Source organism: Molothrus ater, chromosome 1 (assembly GCF_012460135.2).
Source record: "Molothrus ater isolate BHLD 08-10-18 breed brown headed cowbird chromosome 1, BPBGC_Mater_1.1, whole genome shotgun sequence".
NCBI lineage: Eukaryota > Metazoa > Chordata > Aves > Passeriformes > Icteridae > Molothrus > Molothrus ater.
The window spans coordinates 24935713-24959779 of record NC_050478.2 but is presented as its reverse complement, the minus strand read 5'-3'; the positions used below and the strand labels follow the sequence as shown (position 1 = coordinate 24959779).

Here is a 24067-nt window from a genome sequence, read left to right as displayed (position 1 = left end):
TGTTTCTGCTTTTCTTCTGCCATGGCAGGGGGTTGGAACCAGATGACCTCAAGGTCCCTTCCAACCCTAGCCATTCAGTGAAACTCTGGAAATTTGGAATTCTCTCTTAAGCCTCAGCTTCACTGAAACCCTTGTTTGTTGAGTATGAAGCAATGGATTAACAGACTAAAATATTTCCATGCATCATTATTTAAAAATGAAATTGCATAGAAATAGTTTCATTTTAGTCGAACATTGCAATGTTGCCTATTCTGTCAAATTTGTTTGTCTATATGGAGCTCTCTTGTGTTGTCTGTGAGCTGTAAAGGATCTGTGTTATTTTATGATGTTGAAATATAAACACACATATACAAAATATCAACATGGACTACTGTGCACCTCAGGCTTAGCAAAGATTTGTCATTTAGGAATTAACAGGTAACTGAATAGTTGTGCTATTTCCAGCAATTTTGTGTAACTGGTGAGTTGGAATCTACAGGAGAGCTATTGTTTTTTTCCCCTAGCTGTAAACCTCCTGTACATAGCACACTTTAATAATTGCTAGATGACTGGCGGGTAGATCTAATTCTTTGTTGTGTTGTTTTTTCTTATGCTTTAAAAATATTTGAACTGAAAGGTTTAACTAACAGTGTATGGTTTTCTCTAAAGCCCAAAACCAGAACAAATCCATATGCAGTGACTGCACTGGAGCCCATTTTCCTTCAGCAGCTTTCTTGTGGACTCTTTTCAGGAGCTGTAGTGATAGGACAAGGAATAATGGGTATAAATTGAAAGAGGGATAATTTAGTTTAGATATTAGGAAGAAATTTTCTACTGTGAGTGTAGTTAGACACTGGAACACATTGCTTAGGAAGCTTGTGGGTATCCCATCTCTGGCCATGTTCAAAGCCAAGTTGGATAAGGCCTTGAGCAATCTGGTGTAGTGGGAGGTGCCCCTGCCAGGTGTGGTCATGACTAGATTGCCGGGGTACCTGTTGCTGATTCCCTGACTTCTGGGACTCTGGCTGGGCCCTCCCTGGGGGGCTCCCCTGTCAGGGGAGACCCTCCTGGAGCAGTCTTGTGTCAGGAAAGAGAGACATTCTGGATTTTTTCGGTCTTCAGGTTCTTGTTTATTATTATCTTCTCTAGAGTTTTGCACGCTGTCCACACAAGGCTCAGTGCACTGGAAAAGCACTGCAAAAATGGCCAACAATCTCTTGTTACAAGGTCTTTTAAAGCTAAACTATCCAATTAAGAACTGACACCTAGACTATTTCCCTTTTAACCCAATAACTGATCCCACAGAGCCCGCAATGCAGATTTTTATGCCCAAATACAAAATGCCACCAAACCCATGAAGAAGAAGGAAGAAGAAGAATGAAGAAGATACCCAGGATGACACCCTGTGCCCTCCACCTTTCTTCCATTCACAACATACTAAAAATCCCAAAACCCAAATTTCTCACCTCAGTGATACACCTACACTACTCTCTATAATCTGTTTCACACTTTAGTGGATTCTAGTCTATCTTGAAGTTTAGGAAACTTTCTCCATGAATGAGGGTCAAAGTCAGTGCTCCCCTGGGAGTCAGGGCACCCCAGAGCAGACAGAGAAATATTCCTGGTGCCCTGGGTCTCCACAGTAGAGGAACTTTCAGGTCCACTCCCACCCTTTAAAATTCTATTATTCTATTTTATGAGCCTACCCTTCTCTCACAGAGCTCTCTTTCCACAGACCTGTTTTCCTGGTACATGCAAAGCAATTTGAAATGGAATACAAATCCCAGTTGGTTTTTAACACACTAGATCCAGATCATATCAAATACTGAATTTAAAATTTATATTTTTTTAGGAGCCATGCTGTCCTATATTTCAGAGTTTCAGGTTGTAAAAGGCTGTGAGTTTAACAAAAAAAAAATCTATTAAACTTTGTAAGCATGCTAAGAAACAGATGAAGGAGTCAGTAGAAATCAATTCAAGTAGTCTCCATAGTGTGTCTGGACAGTGCATCTTCATGTGATAGAAAAAGAGGTAAAGGAGTTTTCACACAAAGCCCAGAAAACAGCTACTGAGTTGCTGCATATGAAATTTCCACAGTATTTATGTAGAGTTAACATAGAGAATGGATTTTTAGACTAAGCTTCTGCAGCAGAGAATAAGTAGAATGTAAGAACATTGCTATGGACCAAGAAAGAAGGTGTGAGAGAAACTCAGTTAATCCATAGGTCAGTCCTTGGCCCGTAATTTTATTAGCAGGGTATCACACCTGGAATGGATACCCAAGTCTTATTACAACAAAGAGATCTATAAGATCCTGATGTACAGACAACAGTAAAAGCTATGCAGATGGTAATATCATTGTATATAGGGCCAGAGAAACACTGCCTTAAACATGAGCAAGGTGTTAGAATCAGTATTGTTTACTCTTGGATGTGCTTGTCAAAATATATATTAATAGTTAACTTGTATGAGGGAGGTGAGTCGGGGGTAGGAATGTAGTTCCTGAATCTCCAGGAGAATCAAAGTGCTCATACCTCCAAAGCAGCTGAGGGCATCCCAGCACTGGAGGAGGGGATGAAATGCTTGTTCCTCTCACCTGGACCCAGACAAGGACACTGTCATCTGTAGGCACAAACCACCAGCTCGTCCTGCACAGGGTTAATTCTTAACCTTAGCTCTTAATCTCTCCAGAAAATTGGAGACTACTAAGTCTTGGAGTTACAGGAACTATGTGAAATAAAGTATTTGAAACTGTACTCCAGAATCACATATGGAACTGAAAAAAGTTCAGAGGACCTCTTGTATCTGTCTGTATCTATTGTACCTAATGCATCTCTTGTATCCATTTGAGAATTAAAGTAGATTAGAGAAATGCAGTAAAACTGTAATTCTACTTCTTGTCTACTGTGAGGCAGGTGCTCTTCATGGGTGTGGTTTGCTCTCTGCTGTTCCTGAGAAGAATAAGCAGAGGTCCTTTGGATCTCATTACAGAATCTGGCAAACAAATAATTTTGGCTATGGGCAGCTTCTGTAGGAATTGAGATTTTAGGTGACTGTGGTAAAGCAAATGTGGTATAGAGGCAGGTACAGAAAGCCATAATAGCAATGGATGTTCTTTCAAACTGAGGAATTAATCTTATTCCCTGTTAAATGCTGGAAAATGAAAATAAATGAGATGGTCGCTCATTATTAACTAGAAAGAGTAATGAAAAGCATTTTCTCCAAATTAACTCAGACTATGTTTGGGTAACTCCTCTTGTCACACTGTTGTAGAGTGGGATATATTGGGAGCAGAGACTTACACCTTGAGATGTTAAATACCTTAACCAAAAAGTAGTGGTAAATCCCTTTGGATAAAATTGAAAAACAGAAAAACTGACAGTCATTATGGAGGAAAGATTTCATGAAGAAAAAACCCTGTCCTTCATACTGCTATATAGAGAAGATAATTTCAGATTGACAGAACCTAACAACTAAAAGAGTATATTTAATTATTGTCTTTTTTTGTGCCCTGAGTGAGCCTGCAGTTTGCTCCAAGAACTTTCCTGTTTGGATGAATGTTCTTCTCATATATTAGTACATATTTAGGGTGAGTTCTGATGCTGATGTTTTGAAGAAATAGCCTGTAGGATAGTCTTGGCACAGAAGATTTTGACAGCAACAGCCCTGAGATTAGCTCAGTTACTTAGAGCATGGCACCAATAACACCATGGTTGTGGGTTTGATACCTCTATGGGCCATTTATGTAAGAGTTGGACTAGGTGATCTTTGTAGATCCCTTCCAACTCAGAATATTTTGTGATCCTGTGAATGAAAGTGAATTTGGGAATAAAAGCCCTAGAAAAACAGTCTTCAGGGGCTGGTAAATATTATGTGAGGCAGTAGGTGGTGCACAACGCCTGGGAAAATACTGGAGAACTGCTGTGCTGTTTGACTGTGTCTTCAGAATTGGCATTTGCAAAAAGTTTAATTTCACCTGAAGGTCCAATTTCTGTAGCTTGAACGTAGTAAGATATTGATAATAATTATTGGAATTTATTTTACATATTTCAAAGGCTTGTGTTCAAAATAATATTCAAATGATCTGTTTGTTTTGATAGTTATATTTGCCTTAATGAGAATCATCATTTCCTGAGTAGTTGGAGTGTATACATAAGCATGGATTCGTGTGTAGGAAATTTTGCTCATGTAATATCCAACCACGTTTTCCAGGAAAGGACAAATGTATTCCAGCCTTAGAATATAGACATGCAGTAATTTCTTTGTTTATGCATTGTAGATGGCATTCATTGCACATCTGAGATTCATGGGGGAGCCCTATAGTAAAATGGTGGATTTCCAATGAGCTCAGAATGAGGCACGAGTAAAGCTATGAAGTAGGGGTTACTTCTGTTTACACGTCTAATAGCTTTATTTAAGCTTGCTTTGCTATTTTTATGCAATAACCTTTGCATGCCTTCTAGTGAATTGCATAACCTGAGGTTTATTTAAGCTTGCTAATATCTCATTGGAATTGGATACATGATTACTGTAAAGCATTGCATCAAGAGGGTGGTAGGAAGGCAGATTCTAGGAGATCCTCTCTGAAACCACTACAAGAAAATGAATCAAAAGTCACATCAAAAGCTTCAACTTAAACCTGAGTGGTGGAAGTGTAGATAAGTTGTCTGTTAATGTTGTTTTGTCACTCACCTGTATTAAAGGATATTTGTCTGTAGCACAGTATTCATATTTTAGACTGTTTGGATGAGTGTTCTTCTCATATGTTAGTGCATATTTAGGGTGAGTTCTGATGCTGATGTTTTGAAGAAATAGCCTGTAGGATAGTCTAGGCACAAAAGATTTTGACAGCAACAGCCCTGAGATTAGCTCAGTTGCTTAGAGCATCTCACATAAACTCAGATACTGAAGATAATTCGCAGTGGCTTGTCTTTCTCCCTACGGGGCTGTGCTGTTACAACTGCCCCTTCTAGAACCATGCTACAGGCTTTGAGTTTCTTTTTGCTCAGTGTTGGTCCCTTTGATGGTGTTCCCCTTTCCTCTAGTTTTTACTTAGGCCATATTAATGCAAAGGACACGCTACAGAGACCCCAATGTGCTTCCAGCTGAGCCTGCTGTAACAGGAAACTGCATGGATACAAAAAGGAATATTTGCACTGGAGACATCAGAAGTCAGCTTAGATACAATTTGAAACACATACTAACAGGAGCCTTTTAATCTCTGTCCATCTCCTGGGGGGATGGTGTAAGAGAAGCTGATAGACAGAACATATTTATTGATCACACAGGTGAGGGTCATCAGTCCTGCAGATTCCAGGGAGGAAAATGGTCTGAATGCTGCAGTACTTTGGTTTGCACAGTTGGGTCACAACTGAGCACCACAGATCAGCGGTTTCTCCACCACGCTCTACAGAGCTTCCCCAGCAATTCTGTTGTGGCACAGTACAGCCAGGGCTTGCTGCAAACTTTGCCTTTCACTTACTTACTCCAGCTGTTTTCCTTTCCTTCCAAGATTCTTTCTTGTTACAAATGTAAACATTAATCTATTATTTCAGCTAATTTATGCTAATGCTCTAGAAGTATTGCTGCTGATAATTAAATTCTCAAAAGATAATGCTTATAGGAAGGCAGATTATTCAGAAAAATAATTAAGATCACTTTACCAGAAGTTTATTCAACATCTTATATTCCCAAAACTAGACAATAATAAGGCTCTCTGCCCTGTCTGACCTTTATCTCTTATTTACAGCTATGATCTTTGAAAGATAGTTTCTTTAATATTGCACGTAGCATAAGCAAAATAGTTGATCATGCAATAAGTTCTGATAAGCTGAAAGCCTGCAAAGCAGACTGAGTATCTGTCCAGTGCTAATGAGGCTGGAATTTGTGAGGTAAACACTATGTATTTTTTCAGGTTTAATTTCCAAATGAGGCTGTTTTGGGAGCAAAGATCTGAAAACAAGTAATTTGGATGTAATCAGTGAGCTGATAGAAAGAAGGTGTGCTCTTCCTAGAAGGACATGCCATGGAATAGATCACAGAGAGCAAAGGAAGAATCAGAAGACAACAAAAGGAGACAGTGTTTGCTAGGTGTAGTTTCCTTTCTAAGCTCAAGTGTTCCTTTAGCTGTGCTTTGCGGTTATTTTTCTCTCCAGGCAACAAAGGAGAGAATCCTTTGTTGCCTGTCTCCCTATCCTAGCAATAACCTTTTCATACCTTCTAGTGAATTGCATAACCTGAGGGATGAAATTTTAGCTTTTCAGTCCTTGTAGGAACTTCCTGTCTTGTAGTTAATCTATACAAAGAAAGAAAGTCCTTACTGTTTTCAAATATTGAATTACTGGTTTTACAACAACAAACTTATTTTGAAATGGTAAAAAAAATTGCTTATAATAATAATATTTTAAGAATCATCATGGTCCAGTGAGTAAATGCAGGTATTTACCTACAGTATGTTTTACTCAGTGAAGAAAAAATAGGTTATATTTCATAATGGAAATTCCCATTTTTACTAATTCAGCACATAGCTGCAGGCACATAGCAGCTGCACCCAAGATCATGTTTTGCTATTTGCCCTATTTTCCTTAATCAGTTCATTGCAAGCAGGAACAAAAAAAGAATCTTTAGAAACAGGTCTTAGTGCTTATTCCCCCTTGCACCATTTGGAGCTGCCTTCAGAGTCTCAGCTGCTAATCTTTGGAGTGTTGCTTTCTGCAGGTTACAGGGACTTTATTCTGGATATTTTCTTCATGCCACTCTTTGGGGGTTCTGTCTGGCCATCTCACCTCTTGCCTTACATGGTTTTGCTGTTGTCTTCATGGTTCTCTGTGGGTTCTCTCAAGCACCTTCCCAAATGCAAAAACATGGCTGTTGGAATTGCAGTTCATTTAAGGATTTCAGCAGTCTTCTAAATGGTCTGAGAGAAGAAGTCTTTGCTTCTCGTGGTGGTTTTTGTGACAGTAAATTACTAAGGTTAGCAAAAGCATATGGCTCTACGTCCCATACACAACTGAACAAACTGTAAGGGCCTAACACTGACCGTCCTGACAAAACAACTCAATTTGAAATTCTTGGCAAGATGTCTGCACATCCTTTCTAATGTGCACAGGCACGGTTCTGCTGGTTACAGCCCAGCATCAGCCAGCGCAGCTCTATCAACAGCCAGGAGCTTTCTGTCCTCAAGTGAAAGAGAGAAGCTTCATTTTCCTTCTACCTTTAAATGAGATGGTGATCCTTCTGCACCCATTAATCCTACTTAGAAGTTGGAAAAAAGGATGGAATTATTTCTGCTCCTGAACTTCTCATACTATAAGGCACAGAGTTACTGAGTTTCTTGAGAACTTCTCAAAAGTTAGTGTTGAAATGAAGAGTCAAGTAGAAAAATCACACCCTTAAGAGAGCTGTAGGCAACCTTTTGAGGATTTAACAAAATATTTTATAGCAATGTGCTAAAATCTTGGTCTGAGAACCTCCAATGCATCTAAGCAAGTAATTCATTAAATAGTTTCTTTTGGAACACTGGACATGCTTTATTTAATTTTTTTCACAATTTATTTAAACATCTCACATATACAAAATACATTTTCTTTCTTTTTTTGAGAAATGATGACTTTTTTTTTACCCATAGTAGAAGATTGAAACGAAATTTGAAAGCGGGAACACCTGATTTTGGAGGAAGAAGACAAAGAGGAAGAAAAACTATCCACATGCTTAAGCTGTGGGTGAGACAGGACCTTCTAGGTTTTAAGACAGACTTCAAAGAAACAGAGAAGCAATACTTTAAATGCTACTAGCACCATCAAAGTTCAAGTATTGGAAAGATACTCTGTAATTATGCAATTAGCACCACTGTATTTTGAGTGGAATTGAAAGTACCTCAGATCATATGGAGAAGTTCCTACAAAAGATGTAGATCACTCTTGATTTAGTGTATGAGGTAGTTTAAACCTTTGGAAGTCATGGATTTAAACTTCCTCTGTGGAAGATATTCAAAGGCCACAAATGGTGCAAACTTTCATGACTTTTTATTTTGTTTTTTTTTCTTTACAAAGGTTGACATTTCCCAAAACAAGGTGTTAAATCTTGAAAGACTTCCAAGTCCATTTGGGGCTGTATTAAATTTCATTGCACAATGCTCCAATCAATTCTTCTCCTTCTCTTTCGCCCAGAGTTTAAGCAAGTAGATGAACAGAAGAAATGGAAGGAGTCAGCTTTCATTATAAAAGAAATGACAAGAGAATAATTTGGGAGAGGCTTTAAGTTAATTTTAGTTCATTCATTTAAAACAGACTGGGCCAATGTCCAAACCGAATTCTTGGTCAGCGCCGCCAATATCCAAAGGTGCAATGTCAAGGATGGGCAAGCGGGATGGCTTATTTGTTCTGTATTCAATGATTGTTTTGCCCCATTCGTTGTTCTTTCTCTGTAAGAGAAGATTCATTGCAGTTGTTATTGCACTATTCACAGTATTAAGAATTGTTTCACCTGAATGGATAATTCCCGAAGTAATTTAATATTAATTTTGCTTGTATTGTTTGCAAATTAGATACCCACAGCCAGCTATTTTTAGATCTCCAATACAGAGAAAATATTTACTTGAATCTTCTGTAGTCCGATGTGATGCTGTATGCAAGCTAACATATTATTCAAAATGGTGTTAGATCCTAAGAGAACTCTGCCTGATTGTTTCAGGACTTAAAGATCCTCCCCCTTCTATAGCATGTACATTGTTTTCTTATCAATCTTCTGTTTACACAGAATTTGGATCTGGTCCCTCTGAAAACTCTTTTTTTGGCCACATGTACAGTACAAGGTAGGATTTTTTTTGCTACCTCTTCCTTCCCACTTGTTATGTATCTGCCATGGTTGGGTTTGTAGACTATGTATCTTCACCAGGCTAAATTTTGCTGGTTTGACCAATAATCTAATTCTGAATTAAAGCACAACTATCCCTAATCACATGCTTAGGCCTGGGCAGACACCATGCCCATGGTTTCTGTGTTACTTACAGAGCAGCCATCCTCAAGAACACTGAAAGTGAATCTGCTGTTGCCTTCAGCTCGTAGCTCAACGTCGTTGGATCCCTGCAGCACAACAGCCTTCTTAAGGTTGCCAGTTTCTGCATCCATGTAGGCAATGCTGTTCTTGCAGTGGTAGGTGATGTTCTGGGAGGCATGGTTGGCCAGCAGGCGCATGAAGGCGAGTTGGGTGGCCATATCCTTGGAGGTCACTCCTTCACTATTGTATTCAAACTGAAAAACAGAGAGGAACCCAGTCAGTTGTATTGTGGGGGAAAGGAGGATGCTCGTAATGAAAATGTGTGATAGCTGCTCTAGTGTCCTGATTTTAGCTAGGGTAGAGTTAATTTCTTCTCAGTTGCTGATACAGTGCTGTGTTCTGGATTTGGAATGAGAATGGTATTGAAAACTCACTGATGTTTCAGATTTTTGCTAAGTCAAGGATACTTATCTTTTTTTTTGTGTCTCATGCTCTGCCAGCAAGGAAGTGTGCAAAAGAAACTCGCAGGGAGCATAGCTGGGACAAGTGACCTGGGCTGACCAAAGGGATATTCAACACCATAAAAAATAATGCTCAGTATATAAACTGGGATGAAGAAACCCAAAAAGGCAGCCAGTCTCGGTTCAGGAAGCAGGGCAGTCTGGCACCAGTCAGCAGGTGGTTAGCAATGACATTTTGCATCACCTATTGTTTTCCTTTTTATTATCATTATTATTTACCATTGTTACTATATTTTATTTCCAAATATTAAACTGTTTTTATCTAAAGATGCCAGTTTTACTTTGATTCTCCTCCCCCTTCTACTAGGGTGTATTGGGGGGAAGAGAGAGGGAGTTGAGCAAGTGGCAATGGTACCTAATTTCTATCTGAGCTTAAAACATGACAGCTAGGAGCTTTAAAAAAAAAAACAAACTAATCACAAGTCTGCAATCACTTTTCTGTTGCCTCTCCAGAGCTAAAGAGCACAAAATAAAAGTAGTAGGAGCTAGACTGACAACCAGACACGAGTGGATGTAGTTGAACTGTCGAGTTCTGTTCCAAGGTATGGTGTTAACAGTTTATATGGATTCAGAGACAAGATCTGGTAAGTTCAAGGAAGAAAATCTACTGTTCCCACAGCTACCCACAAACAATGTCTGTCTCAATAAAACCGTGAAACCTTTTTGATAGAGTTTTGAAACTTTTTTTAATACACTAGTGTCTGTGGATAGTACCAATGTTTTTTTCACTCTTCTATTCTTTCTACAGCATCTACTTTTACCCACTCTAAGAAACAGGACCCTAGACTGTTCTCATCCAATGTGATTAAATCTCATCTTAGACACTTCACCACAATATAACTCCATTTCATTTAAGAATTAGGTAATTAAATCTCCTTAGCTGTACAAAAGTGATGTATTTGCAATTTGCTGGGAAAGTGTCTAACATGCAAGTAGTAGCTCTTGTTTTCACTTACACCAAAAATTCTGAATGCTATGATGGCATGCACTCTGAATCTGTGATGTGTAATATAGATATCTTTCCAGGAATAGTGTTGTACAAAAAATATAGATTAAAAAGATTGATGTTTTTCTTAATTGTTCAGACATTTTCTGGACTGTCTTTATATGCACCATATTACAGTCCAGGCTTCCCTTAACAATAACCATTAGTCAAGCTGAATTGATCATTTGCAGACATCAAGAAAAGTTAGAACAATACTGAGAAGTACTTTTAAAAAACTGATCTAAATCAGAATCAGAGCTCTATGCCCTTCAGATAAAAGGTAGCTGGCTTTTTCATATTTCTCCCCTAAGAACTTAATTTATCTGCTTGCTTCTGGGAGTCAGTGAATTGAGAACTCTTCAGATAGTGCTGTAGGAAACAATCACCCTGCCATACATCACTTACCTGGCTGCCACCATTGATAGTTTCACCAAACCATATGTGCTGCTTCTTGTCCTTGGGATTCTTGTTGATATACCAGTTCTTAGCAGGAATATTGTCGGGATTGGCATAGATGCAAGTCTCACCAGTGGAAAAATCACAGTATGCTCTAATGGCATCTGCGGTGCAGCCTTGGTTGGGGTCAATCCAGTAGAAGCCTGCCGTTGAGGGAAGAAATGTAAATCATGGTTCACTCAGCATAAACTCTACATGCAGTTCATATTCACTTGTCTGATATAGGAATTCAGGCCATAAATATCACAGCTAGGGGAAATATTAAGGTGATAAGTGGGATACAGGTATTTTGGATTGTTAATGTATAAGAAACTATTTAAAAGCAAGAGTTAAATATTTTTGTGTTATTTTGGAAAATTATTGCAATAATGTGCAACAATATCTACAAAGAGCTTTTCAGGATGTAACTGTATCTATTTTCACTGGAGGCAGAAAAGAACTTCTTCACTGATCATTTAGTATTTTTGCCATGTGGCCAAGGATACCTTTCACTGAAGAAGGCTAATGCCCTGGAAGTGCTCCCTGAGCCAGAAAGGGCAAACATCTGGCACTAACATACCGCTGCTCCATTCTGGGTGGCTAAGTCTGAGGTCACGGCAGGTGCGAGCTGGGTTCTTCTTGGAGCCTTCTGGGGTCAGCAGGGTCTCAATTTGGTTGTTCAGTGTTTTCAGAGTGGCATCAACTTCATAATCCTTGGGTCTGAGAGAAGGCTGATCAGCCCGGTAGTATTCTGCATCAAAGCCAACTTCATATCCACCACCATTGGGACCAGGGGGGCCAGGGGGACCAGGAGGGCCAGGAGGACCCTGAAGTTTTTCAAAAGCAGAAGACAAAAAGCATTCTGTTAGAGATATGGTGCTTTTAGTGAAATGCTTCCACACATGCATACTCCTAGTTAACTCCTGGCACTCTCAGCTCTAACTGGAGGCAGCACACATGGTGGTTGCTATGGGTTGAAGCAGTGGAAGATGCACAGTGCAGGACTACCACATCTCCTTTGTGCATTTGCACTCTGGCCATAAGGAGCAAAGAAAACCTTTTAGTTCAGGTCTATTAAACATTTTCCTAATTTTAAATATCTTTTTTAAGAAATAAAACCATGTGCATTATTAAACTGCTAGGCTTCTGAAGTGATGTAATTACTAGGCTTATAGTGTAACATAAATGCCTTCAATCAACAACAACAAAAAGTTTATACTCACAGCAGGACCTTGGCTACCATGAGAGCCACGCACACCAGCAGGGCCAATAGGTCCAGGGAGACCATTGCGACCATCTTTACCAGGAGGACCAGAAGGACCAGGTGGACCCTAAAAGGAAATTTGAACAGTTTAAATGACAGTAAAAATGCTACAAATAGGGATTCATATGGATGGGAGCATAGATATATATTGCACAAAGAGAATGAAAACTATTTGAATATATTCTGTAATTCACTTACCCTTGGGCCAGCAGGGCCAATGTTACCAGGAGGACCTTGATCACCATGTTGGCCCTATTGGGAAAGATACACAGTCATGAAAAAATGAGCAGTGGAACATGTTTGTGTTTGCTTGATTCAAGAGGGAAATGTATGTAATGTGTATTTGGGCTCAGAGAATGGGAATCTAGGGCTTATGACATTTATTAGTGGAGTTAGGGTATAAAATGCTTGTTTTGGGAAGAGAGGAGAGAGGCAGTCAAGATATATTTAAGAGGATAACCTACAAAATTCTTTATAGTGTTTCTTCTGATATTCAGAGAGGGTTTTAAAAGAAAAGTCAGAATTCCTAAAGTTGATAGCCTAATTTAGAGGGAAGAAAATCCACAAATTACCTCAGCTTTTCTGAGAGAAAAGTTTTACAATTTCTGGCCAAAATAAGAAATAATACTAAAATGAAGGCAGAAGATTTTTTAATTCTTCGTTAGCCAAATTCAATTGAGCTTCAAAGGAACTAATGGTAGTCACAGTCTTATGCCAATACCAGAATCTTCAATTTTGTACAAAAACCATTGAATGTTAAAGAGACTATTTATGACTCTTCATTTGAAAGTTGCTGCAGAGTAGAGTAAGTGGTATTAATATACTGTATTGTGCGTATGTAATTCCTTGCTAGTGTGACCTTTTTTTGGGTTTTTTTGTTCATTATATTCAAAACCCTGAAAATCATTTACTTACAGCAAGACCAGGAAGACCCTGCAATCCATTGTGTCCCTTCAAGCCAGGCAGACCTCTAGGCCCCTTATCACCAGGTAGACCTTTCTCACCACGTGGACCTTGTGGGCCCTAGGAAGGGATATAAGTGTCAAAGAAAAAAATTAGAAGGCTTCAAACAACATCCTCTGTCAAAGCGAGAATTAAGTGTAAATATTTTACATTGAGTCATATCCTAGGGTATATAATGGACATCCCCTTAACACACCCAGGAAGAGTGCAAATCCTAAAAGCTTCAGGATTGATCCCACAAAAGAGAATGCTAACTAAGATTCTAAGTTCCTAAATATTTTCAGGTCCTTAAGCATTATGTTTGGGCCCCTTGATCAAAATTATGAATCCTTATTGATAAAGCATGTTTCTCTTCTTGCATCAATGTAGTAATGTATTTAAAAATCAGACTTACAGCAAGACCTCTTGGACCAAAAGCACCAGCAGGACCGACAGCACCAGCAGGACCCTGAAACAAGAATAGAGAATAAATGTCACTGCTGTATATTGTTCTAATGAAGATTCCATGGTCAACACATCTCTGGAGAAAGTGAAGTATTTATCTATGCATAGTAGAGGTGGGTTGTACTTTGTATATATGATAGACAAGTCTTAGTCCTCTTAGACCTTAATATAGAAGGTTAAAATATAGCATAATCTCATTGACTTACAGGTTCACCACGGTTTCCAGGCTTTCCAGAAGGACCAACTTGGCCATGAGGACCAGGGGCACCCAGAGCACCACTGGGACCAGGATTACCAGGAGCACCACGCTCACCCTGGGAACAAAGGAATGCAACAGGACACACACTGTGTTATTACTGACTTACATATATTGGAATATTTCTTCCATGACAATGAAATAAAAGAAGAAACAAGTTACCTTGAAGCCAGGAGCACCATCACGGCCTGGAGGACCATCATTACCAGGATTACCCTATTAAAATACCATGAAAAAAATTACTAAATTCCATCACCTTTCATCTCACACAGAGCTCTCTCTCAGTCTAATTGCTTACAGTGAGACTAAGAAGATACTGAGATAGGATTCTATAAATCTTAAAGAGAAAAAACCTCTTCCTTTTACATGTCATTCTCAAATGCCTTAAATGTTCTCAGAAAACTAAAATGATCTTCAAATATTTTAGGTACAGTAAAGGAAAAAATTACTGGGCTTTGCGACATTTCTCTAAATGAAAAGGCTAAGACAATAGTGGTCTTCACTAGCTTGCATTCTTTTAAAACTGAGACTTTCTTTTTAGATGAAAAATGCCAGTGGAGGGAAAAGGACCTAAACAATAGCCACAACTAAATCACTTTGCTGTGGTATTTCACAAGGTTAAATGGTTTCCTTTGTGAATATTAATTTCACTTCAGCACTTAGGCTGTGTCCAAAAAAACCCATTTTCATTCAGAAAATTCTAACGAAACAAAGTTTGGGATTTTTAAATTACTATTCTCTGTTCTCTGTGAAATTCTGCAAAGTCTCTGCAAGATTTTTATTTATAATGTATTAACTATGTTTCAGGTTATCAAATAAGCTTCCCTGATAAGGCTGCAGTTTTTATACTTTCATGAAAGATACATATGTTCCCCATTCCATCTTTCTTGGTATTGAAGTAAAAAGTGAAAATATTCTGAGTGACTTCAGGACGTACTTCAGACACAACTTTTGCTTTAAAAATTCTGTCACCTAGTTGGGCATAGGAATCCATGTCTATAAAGATCCTGATATAATTTTCTCTAAAGACATTGTACAAGTTTGCTAGCAGAACAGCCTCCAGTTCCATCCACTTTTTCTGAGTATTTGTATTTGGAACAGAATAAAGAAAAATAAACCTGAAGAGGATAAAAGACAGCTTACATCACGTCCAGCTTCACCAGGAGCACCATTTGGACCAGGAGAACCCACAGGACCAGAGGGACCACGGGCACCAGGAGGACCAGAAACACCCAGGGGACCAGGTTCACCCTAATACAGGAACAGTTGTAACAAAATGTGACATTATAATACAACACAAACCAGTCTTACAGAACTTTTAGACTTTGTCTAAGAGCAACATTTTTCTGCAATGAGTTTGGGAAGGAAAAAAGAATCAGGACACAAGAAACATACCTATCTATGTAAAATGTTATCTTCATTCTAAATGTTATTACTAGAAACCTCTTAACATTTCTAACATTCAGAAATTTGCACATTGCAGATAGTTCTGTTTTGACCTACCAGACCTAGATCAGTGGAAGAAATTATGGCAACAAGCCATAATTTCTTCCACTGATCTAGGTCTGGTAGGTCCATATCCTCTGTTTCCAACAGCAAAGGAAACAGCATAATCTGCATTTCCCTGACTTCCCATAAGACAGGACCTCAAGTGTGTGTGGATTTTTAATTTTTTTTACATGTTATCTGTTTAAAGCAGTTAATTAATCATATACTCACTGTTGCTCCAGAGATGCCTGGAAGACCACGTTCTCCCCGAGAGCCAGGCAGACCAAGGATACCAGGAGCACCAAGAATACCCTGAGGACCTGGGGTACCAGGAGGACCCTATGACATGAAGAGAATAATATTTATATTAATAGACAAAAATAAATGTAACATACAGATCAGAAAATGATACTGAAAATTGCATTCTTGGTTAAAATTTTTGCAGATCACAGAAGAAATTTCTATAATGTTTTGTGGAGTAAATTGTGGTATTTCACACAAGTCATTAATTCAATAAGACAGAAATGTATGACTTTTTAAAAAAGACAGTAATTCTGGATGTGAAATCTTAAAGATACTCAAAAGTAATTAATTTATTTGCATGGGCAGACAACTTTAACCTTTGATCCTCACAAATCAGAGTTTATGGTGCAGCTATGAATTGAGATTATTCTAAATGGATGTTCACAGGTTCTTTTTTTCTATCCATGAGGATCAATTTCAGAGCAGAAGATGTACTTCCTTTTCTCAGACTAAATATCTATTTCTTCTGTAGTTAGAGAAAGATACAACTCAGCACAAGAGAAAAAGAGAAAGAAAACCCTGACCCAGGGATCAGGCTCACTTTTTATGGCATATTTGTCAAGCATGCCTATGAACAATTTCTTGTGTCTCAATGGAACTTCTACCTAAAGGCTTTGCTAAATTTGTGGACAAAGTAGAAAAGCCCTTCACAAGCACCAAAAGTATCTCAGAATCCATAACATTCACATGAAGAGAAACATTTTTAATGAGATGTGATACTCAGTAACTTACAGCAGCACCAGCCTCTCCAGATGGACCTTTCTCACCAGCAAAACCGGGTGGGCCAGCAATACCTTGTTCACCAGTGCGGCCAACTGGTCCAACATCACCACGCAGACCTCGAGGACCATCTTTGCCAGCTGGGCCAGGAGGACCAGGGGGACCAGTGATGCCCTAGGATTGAGTATGAATATGATACCATTACAATATAGACCTGGGGATAAAATTTCATTTTAAGCCCAGGTGAAAAAAATAGTCTCTTGCAATAAACAGGTCATCAGCTGCTCCAAAGCAGAAACTTCTATTGCTTGGTTAACAGTGGAGAGCTGGAAGCAGTAGAATTATTTGACTGTTTTTTTGTTTTGGTTTTTTTTTTAAACTCTGGGCAGGTGAAAGCGGCAAAAATTTGGTGGGAAAATATAGATCTGTCTCTTTTTACATTAATTGCAATGAGAAAAAAAAAAACAAAACAGTATCTCCCAATTCAAGAGGATGATTTCCTTTGGAAAACGGGATTTAAAATTTATTTAAATCTAGAGTATCTAAGAAAAGAAGTGCCTTTTGGTAAAGGTTGGAAACACCTTTAAAAAGAAAAGACTACAAATTTCAATCTGGAATGAGAATTTCTTGCTGAAAAATAAAAAAGATTCACATTCCAAAACAGAGTAAGTTTGCTCTGCTCAAGAATGAGACTACAACTGTAGGTACTTTAGAAAATGTTGACATACAATAAGCTTAACATTCTTCTGTAGATTGAACATGACCTTCTTATTCCACTCCATCATGACTAATTGCATAGCCATTGATTTGAATAAAAGAAAATAAACACTGATTCTTGGAAATGGTTGGGTACTTCAAGAGGCATAGGGATGCTTGATGTCTTATAAAAACTCACAAATTAAATGCATAGTACATGCAATGTACTCTGGGAGTTTGAACAATTAGATTTTTCTCATCCAGTTCTATATGGATCTGAGGTCATTCCAGTGCAATTATGATTCACATCAATGTAACAAAAGATAGGATTATCCCTAAGCAAAGCAGCTTCTGACTTATCTCCCATTACATTTCTTCATTAGTTACTTACAGCAGGGCCAGGAGGACCAACTCTTCCAGCAGCACCAGGGAAACCAGTCATGCCCTAAAAACAAATTTGAAAATGAAGATTTGGTTTAAAGGAAACAATAACTTCATGAAAAGCAACAATGTCAGTTCTAAAAGCCTGAAGACTTACAGGAGGACCAGCATCACCACGAGGGCCGGCAGGACCAGCAGCACCAGCGGGACCCTAAGTAGGAAGGATTAAAAAGAGAGATGGATCAAGCAAAGACAATTAATGCTCCCTGTTTAGAATAAGGGCTCAGTCTCACTATTGTGAAAGCTAAGGGTGATTTTTACACCAGCAGGAGGACTGGGCCCAAAACCATGCTGCCTATCCTGACAACAGGGTATTAAATTCTCACACACATTTTACATTGGTATCATAAGGCCTGAGAAAAGTTGCATAAGGCATTTATGATTTAGATTAATTTCCTTTCAAATGTTACATGCATCTAAACAAATCTGGAAGTCAAAATGTGACAGCAGGGCAAATCCATCAAAATCCTCTGTTTGCACTGTGTGAGTGATACAGTCACTTAGTGCAAGACCCTGGTATTGGTATTAAAATCATACAATAAGTAACCAAGCCACACTATCCTGCAATACTTTGTGGTATTTGAAGTATGTGGGTCTGACTTTCTGCATCATTTCAACCAGCTCCCCAGTAAAATGCATGTGAGGCAGTATACAACTTTGGGCTATAAAGGTGCCAGCACATAAAAAGCCTGTGTGCAAATGGGTGCACAGACAAATTTGCACACATGCTTCTGGATGACTGAGTCTGAAAATCAGACTGTGACAGCTCATCCCATCTTTGAGAGAAAAGTGTCAAGGTCCTCAGCTCAGAACTTACCCACAATCACCCCCTGAATGGTCCAAGATAGAGTGATTTTGCTGATCTTCAGAGCAAGTTGAAAATTAGTTATTACTTTCTCTTCATTTCAGTTCCAGACTCACGATCTGAGCCCACATAAATAGATTGATAAAATTTACATAACGTGTGAAAATCAGCAGGATAACTTTTCTCACAGCCTAGCTTGAAGTTTTGTTTCTTTCTTTCATTACCTTTTCAGAATTCAAGGCTTTCAGGCTAATGTATTGCTTGCATGGCACAGTTGAGAACGATGCATTTCACAAAGACACAATTCACTTACTGGTGGTCCAGAAGCACCGATTGGGCCAATGGCACCAGTTGGTCCAGTTTCACCCTTAGGTCCTTTGGGCCCACGCTCGCCTTTAGCACCAGGCTGACCAGCTGCACCCTGTGGGCAGAAAAACAGACAAAATGAGGAACTGAAAACCTTGCAGAGGAAATAGAGGAAGATTATGGTATAAATATGAGGAAAGTGCAACCAAAACTTACAGGAGGTCCAGCAAATCCACTGGGACCTACAGGACCAGGCTCACCACGTTCACCCTAGGGAGAGGACAAAGAAGAGACAACTGGTTAGAATGATCTTTAAAAGAGCAGTTTTCTGAACATCATGTCTTTGACACAGGAATAATTATAGAAATTACAACTTACAGGGATACCACGGGCACCAGCAGGACCAGCAGGACCAGCAGGACCTCCTTCTCCCTAAAAGATAGACAAAACACTTTGACACTGGGAAATGGCCTAACTGCAGCCAGAACAGGAATACTCCTGTGGTATGGATACATATAGTGAGTTTCCTTGGATCTCCAGTACAGAGGATGTTACTGAAAATGCTTCTGGTTTTGACCCACCCTATATTAATAATATCTAATGATTCTCAGAGAGCATGAAGTACCATTCTGAGCTAATGTGTGGTTATTTATCATTGTATCAAAATCTCCTCTCACAGTGCGAGTAGGATTGTGGAGTTTAATGTCAGCTGGGAAAAATTCAGCCCAAGGCTGAATCAGAATCCTCTCCAGATATAACTCACTGCCATGTAGATGTGCATCCCCTTCCCTGCCCTTTTAGAAAAATGTTTGGGGTCCTATTGCAAGCTTTATTGAATAGTCCCAAAAGCCCTTGCTTCCTGAATCTGAAAAACTTAAACTGGTGCAAACTAGAAAGATGGAATTGGTTTTTGTGGAACTCATCTTTAATATTAATGTGTGAGTAAACTGTAGCAACAAGGCATGTTTTCATTCAAAGAGTAGACTTACCCGATCACCAGCACCACCAGCAGGGCCAGGAGCACCAATAGCACCAGGCAGGCCCTAAAAGCCAAGAGACAGGATATTGATTCAAGCAAAATGTAAGTAGGACCAACTACTTTAAATACACTTTCTCCTTCCCCCTGGAGAAAGGCGTGTAACTAACTTTCTTTCAGATGTTCTCAATATAAAGGATACATGATTTTATAAAACAAAACCTCTTCTGTTATTTTCCTTCCCAAAGTATGAATCCTCAGAAAGACACCTGAAATCTCAGATTAAGGATCGTTTTGTGTAACTTTGCAGGCTGCCTTTAAAATTAGCTGCCTGGGCTGAGCCCACGAAATTAAAGTTCACTGTTACTTGAACAGCTGTGTAATGTCTGTGAAATACTATGCTCATGTAATTTCTCTGCTTGTATGCATAAGAAGTGATCACTTTTCTCTCTCTCTGCTCCTAAATTCAATCACACTTGGACAAGAGGCAACAAAATTACATTTGTTTGTATCAAAAATGAGCAGATAGAAGCAGTAATGCAATACAGTGGGAAATGCAAATTCAGAGCATTCTTCTGTTATTTAATTTCTGAGGTGTAGCAAGGTAAAGTCAAGTAGAACTAGAAGACACTTACACGAGCACCATCTCTTCCTGTTGCACCCGTATCACCTCTCAGACCTGGGGCACCCTGGAACACACAGTGGCAAAAATTGTATTGGTAGTGAACACAACAGTTTGTATGAAAGAAGTCTTGAGCTGTTTGCTGAGTATCTGTGCATTACTTAAACATCATACAAAAACCTCATGCTAGGTTTTCTGGAGAAATGAGCAATGATTATTTTGTTCTTATTGCTGAAACCAGATCAGCAGTCTGTTCTCTCTCTTTTTTTTCTTAATACAGCCTAGTGTTCTCCATTAATCTGCATGTCAATACAAAGTGTTTTTTAAAAAGTTTTAGGATAGCACCTTGGAAAAGACAGTCAGTCCGTTAGACCAACAAAACCTCTACTTGCTGACTGTTGAGTAATACAGTTTCAGAGCAAATAAAAAGTCACATTGGAGTAACCTGCAGGTTTTTCCAAGTTAATGAAATTTAGGCATCTCAAACCATGCAATAACAAGCCAGTTGTCCATCTTACCTTTTCACCCTTGCCTCCTGGAACACCAGCAACACCTCTCTCTCCTGGGATTCCACCAGGGCCAGCAGGACCAGGAGCACCAGCAGCACCAACATTGCCAGGCTCACCCTAGCAGCAACAGCATATCATGTAGAGGGTCAAGTCACTCACACAATGTGGAACAAAATCATCATTACTATTCTGCCCACCATGCTACTTGGCTGTAAACAGTGTGAGTAGTAACATTTTTGTCTTGAGCTATTGTTTTACGTTTTATGTTTTACTTTTCCAGCTAGTGAAGATGCTAGCAGTGAACACTTTCTGATTCTGTGGGCTCCTGAGGTTTTAGGTCCATTTTCCAAACTTAATTTCTGTAGAAAGACTAACCACGGAAATCTGGAAAACTAAGACCCAGATTCACTTAGCATCAAGCCAACATCATCATTTGCTAGATGATCACGTATTATTGCCCTAATATTTGGGGGGACAATATTTTTAACTAGAGACAGGAGCTTCCTGTGTACAAGTAGGTGTGGGTATAAACAGAAGTCAGCATGAATTTTGGTCAGAATCTCAGAATAACATAATAAAAACAGAATAACATAATAATAGCATCCCCAGCTGACAACCTGTACTCAAACTGACTTCCCCCTCCATCATCCATATTACTAAACGTAAACCCATTTAATATTAGTGTGGACTAGCTGGGATGGAACTTCACCACTTGGAGAGAGGTTTTGGACTGCATTCATCAGGAATTCAACAGTAAGGCAATAGTAGCTGGAAAAGTCATACCTTGTTACCATCAGGGCCTGGTGGGCCAGAGGGACCACGGCTGCCAATGGGACCAGCAGGACCAACAGCGCCGCTCTCGCCAGGAGGACCACGCTCACCCTAAGGAGACAGTCTGATCTGAGGGCTTCCTTGAATTGTTCTCTAGCTGAAAGCACTGGCTGGGAGCAATGACAGCATTGCACATTTTTATCTGAACAAACCTTTAATTAGAATTGTGCAGCTATTAAATAAATTGGTCATAAGAACTGGCTCTAGCTTTTGACACAGAAGTATTAAAATGAAGCAATGAATTCTTGCATCATGACAACAGCTGACAACAAAAGTATCAATACTTCTTGAACATGGATTTTGGCTACTGTGCTTGTTGTGTTAACAGACATCCTACTAGCAAATGGAGATTCTGTTTTAGGAGAAATAATGGATTCTAGTGAAATTAAAGGAATAGTAATTGGCAAACAATTATTTTTACAGTGGCAAGTGTCTGGTGACAGGAGAATAATAAAGGTAACGCCTAAAGCCTACTAATGTGACCTGTACATTATAACAGGTATAAGGATAAATTTGAATCATAGATCTGGAGACACAGAAGTAGCCAGAAACTCAATTTAAGTGTACAATAGATCTATCACAGATAGAAACACTAGTTTTACTAAAGATATCTCAAATTATTTCAGTGTGATCAAGCTGGACATCAGTGAATAATCTGATAAGGTATTATGGAGTTTTTAGTTATGCTGGAGAACTTGGAATTTGTATAAGAACTATAAGGTTGTCAAAGAACTGACTTAAGGGGAGTTAGCTCACCAGTAGAAAGCACCAATGATGCAACAGATTAATTTATATTGTAGAGATGTTCCTAAATTAATTTTTTTCATACATTTTGTTAATTACAGAGAAGTAGAAAAAGAAGAAATATGCAGATAACACATAGGTGAAAGCATCTGTCAACAGGAAGAAGGATTGGCAGACTACACTGGAAGAAGTGAATAACCTGCTAGATGGCTGTCACAGAAAAAAGATGAAATTCAAGAGTGCAAGTATCAGGCCATTTATTTAGGCACCAAAACTGCAAATTCTGCTGTAAGTGGAGGTTTCATTGGTGAAAATAACTGAAAGGGAAAGGTAATAGCCAGCAATATGACACACACATGTAAAAGGAAAATGTGATATGGAACAAGCAGTGGGGTACTTTTAGGAAGTGTTAGTTTCGTGTATAAAGCATCAGTAAGGCCTAATTTGGAATACTGGATGAAATACACTGAGGGCTCGATATGAGATGCTTAGGGCAAGCTAGAGCAGAGGAAAATAACTGCTACTGCTATGACAAAGGGAACCTGGCTTGGATGAAATGGAAAAATTAGAGTTTAGAGCACATGAGGTTTTTGATACAGACTCAGGGCACTAAAACATAGGGAGCAAAAGTGCTGTTTAAACTGATTGGAGTAACTTTTAAGAGTGAATGGGAATATTTGTCACTGGATACATTTAATCTACAAGTCAGAAGAAAAGAAGAAGCAACAGAAGTAGGTTAAATATCAATCTCTTTAGAGGCAGATTTGGAAAGCAAATACTTAATTGAGCCCTTTATAAACTACTCCTTGCTCTATATAAATGGGATCCTTCTGCCATGCAGGAAGGCATCCATACAAAGCTCTTTGAGGATGTTAATTGACAGTTCAGAATTAAAGGGAAGTGGGAGGCAATACCTTCTAATGACTATTCTGGTTTCTGAATTCAGAAATGTACATAGTTACTATTATTACTGATCACATTAATAAGACAGTCTGTACCAGATTTCAAATGAGTTACTCACTCTTGGGCCAGCAGGACCAGGGACACCAAATTCACCATGAAGACCCTAGAAGAGAGTAGATAAGAGGTAAAGTTTATTTTACTTGCTTACATTGTACTTTGTTTCTTAGCAACAAATGGAAATTCTCAAATTGCAGCAGCATATTGGAAAGTTTCAATCTATTACATGCATGGAAATAAGCCCTTTTCCTCCAGCTGCACAGTACCTCAAGATAACACTTTTTCATCTGAAGAGTTAGTTATTAAATTCCAAGCTCTTCTTTAGGTATATGCAATGTAAACTATTTTACAGGGACACATATATAACTATAAATGTTAAAGCTGATTATGACACAAAGGATGCACAATTTGCAGAGTACATAACTGTGCAGCAGCTAGAGCATGAATTAGAACTGAACCATCTCAGCTGGATGCCATTGTACATTCCCTGAAATCAGCTGAAGTGCAAAACATAAATGGAGTAGTGCAGGTTAGACTGAACCTTGAAGATTTTGAAAGAAATGTGAAGTAAAGTATTTTTCATGTACAGTCTCTTCTGCGGGAAGAAAAATAGTTTATTGCTACTTAAGGCCCCAAAAGCAAAGGGCTATCTTTGCTCTGTTTCACACAAAACTTTTAAAAACTATGATGCAAGTTCCAATGAGGGAACTAAAAGGGACTACTAAAGTTACCCTGATTGCTTTGTTTTGGCAAACAGATCCAACAGGCTCTTGCTCCAGCACGTGTGCCATTGCAAACCCAGCCCTCATGCAATGCCTGCCC

At 38.9% G+C, this 24067-nt stretch overlaps 1 protein-coding gene across 1 annotated transcript in view; it reads right to left on the bottom strand.

Annotated features, from left to right (window-relative positions):
* Positions 1–7981: 7981 nt before the first annotated feature.
* The window catches only part of COL1A2 (collagen type I alpha 2 chain), a 37466-nt gene continuing 21380 nt past the window's right edge, over positions 7982–24067 (bottom strand). Inside the window, exons 30-52 of the mRNA XM_036406384.2 lie at positions 23307–23351; positions 21494–21592; positions 20720–20827; positions 20215–20268; positions 19593–19646; positions 18982–19035; positions 18820–18873; positions 18611–18718; positions 17590–17643; positions 17443–17496; positions 16368–16529; positions 15564–15671; positions 14988–15095; positions 14007–14060; positions 13795–13902; positions 13539–13592; positions 13097–13204; positions 12380–12433; positions 12141–12248; positions 11498–11744; positions 10888–11081; positions 8988–9230; positions 7982–8401 (exon numbers count right to left, since the gene is read on the bottom strand). Of these exons, the coding sequence (XP_036262277.1) occupies positions 8255–8401; positions 8988–9230; positions 10888–11081; positions 11498–11744; positions 12141–12248; positions 12380–12433; positions 13097–13204; positions 13539–13592; positions 13795–13902; positions 14007–14060; positions 14988–15095; positions 15564–15671; positions 16368–16529; positions 17443–17496; positions 17590–17643; positions 18611–18718; positions 18820–18873; positions 18982–19035; positions 19593–19646; positions 20215–20268; positions 20720–20827; positions 21494–21592; positions 23307–23351 (2379 nt within the window). The 3' untranslated portion in view covers positions 7982–8254. The remainder of the gene's footprint in view (positions 8402–8987; positions 9231–10887; positions 11082–11497; positions 11745–12140; positions 12249–12379; positions 12434–13096; positions 13205–13538; positions 13593–13794; positions 13903–14006; positions 14061–14987; positions 15096–15563; positions 15672–16367; positions 16530–17442; positions 17497–17589; positions 17644–18610; positions 18719–18819; positions 18874–18981; positions 19036–19592; positions 19647–20214; positions 20269–20719; positions 20828–21493; positions 21593–23306; positions 23352–24067) is intronic.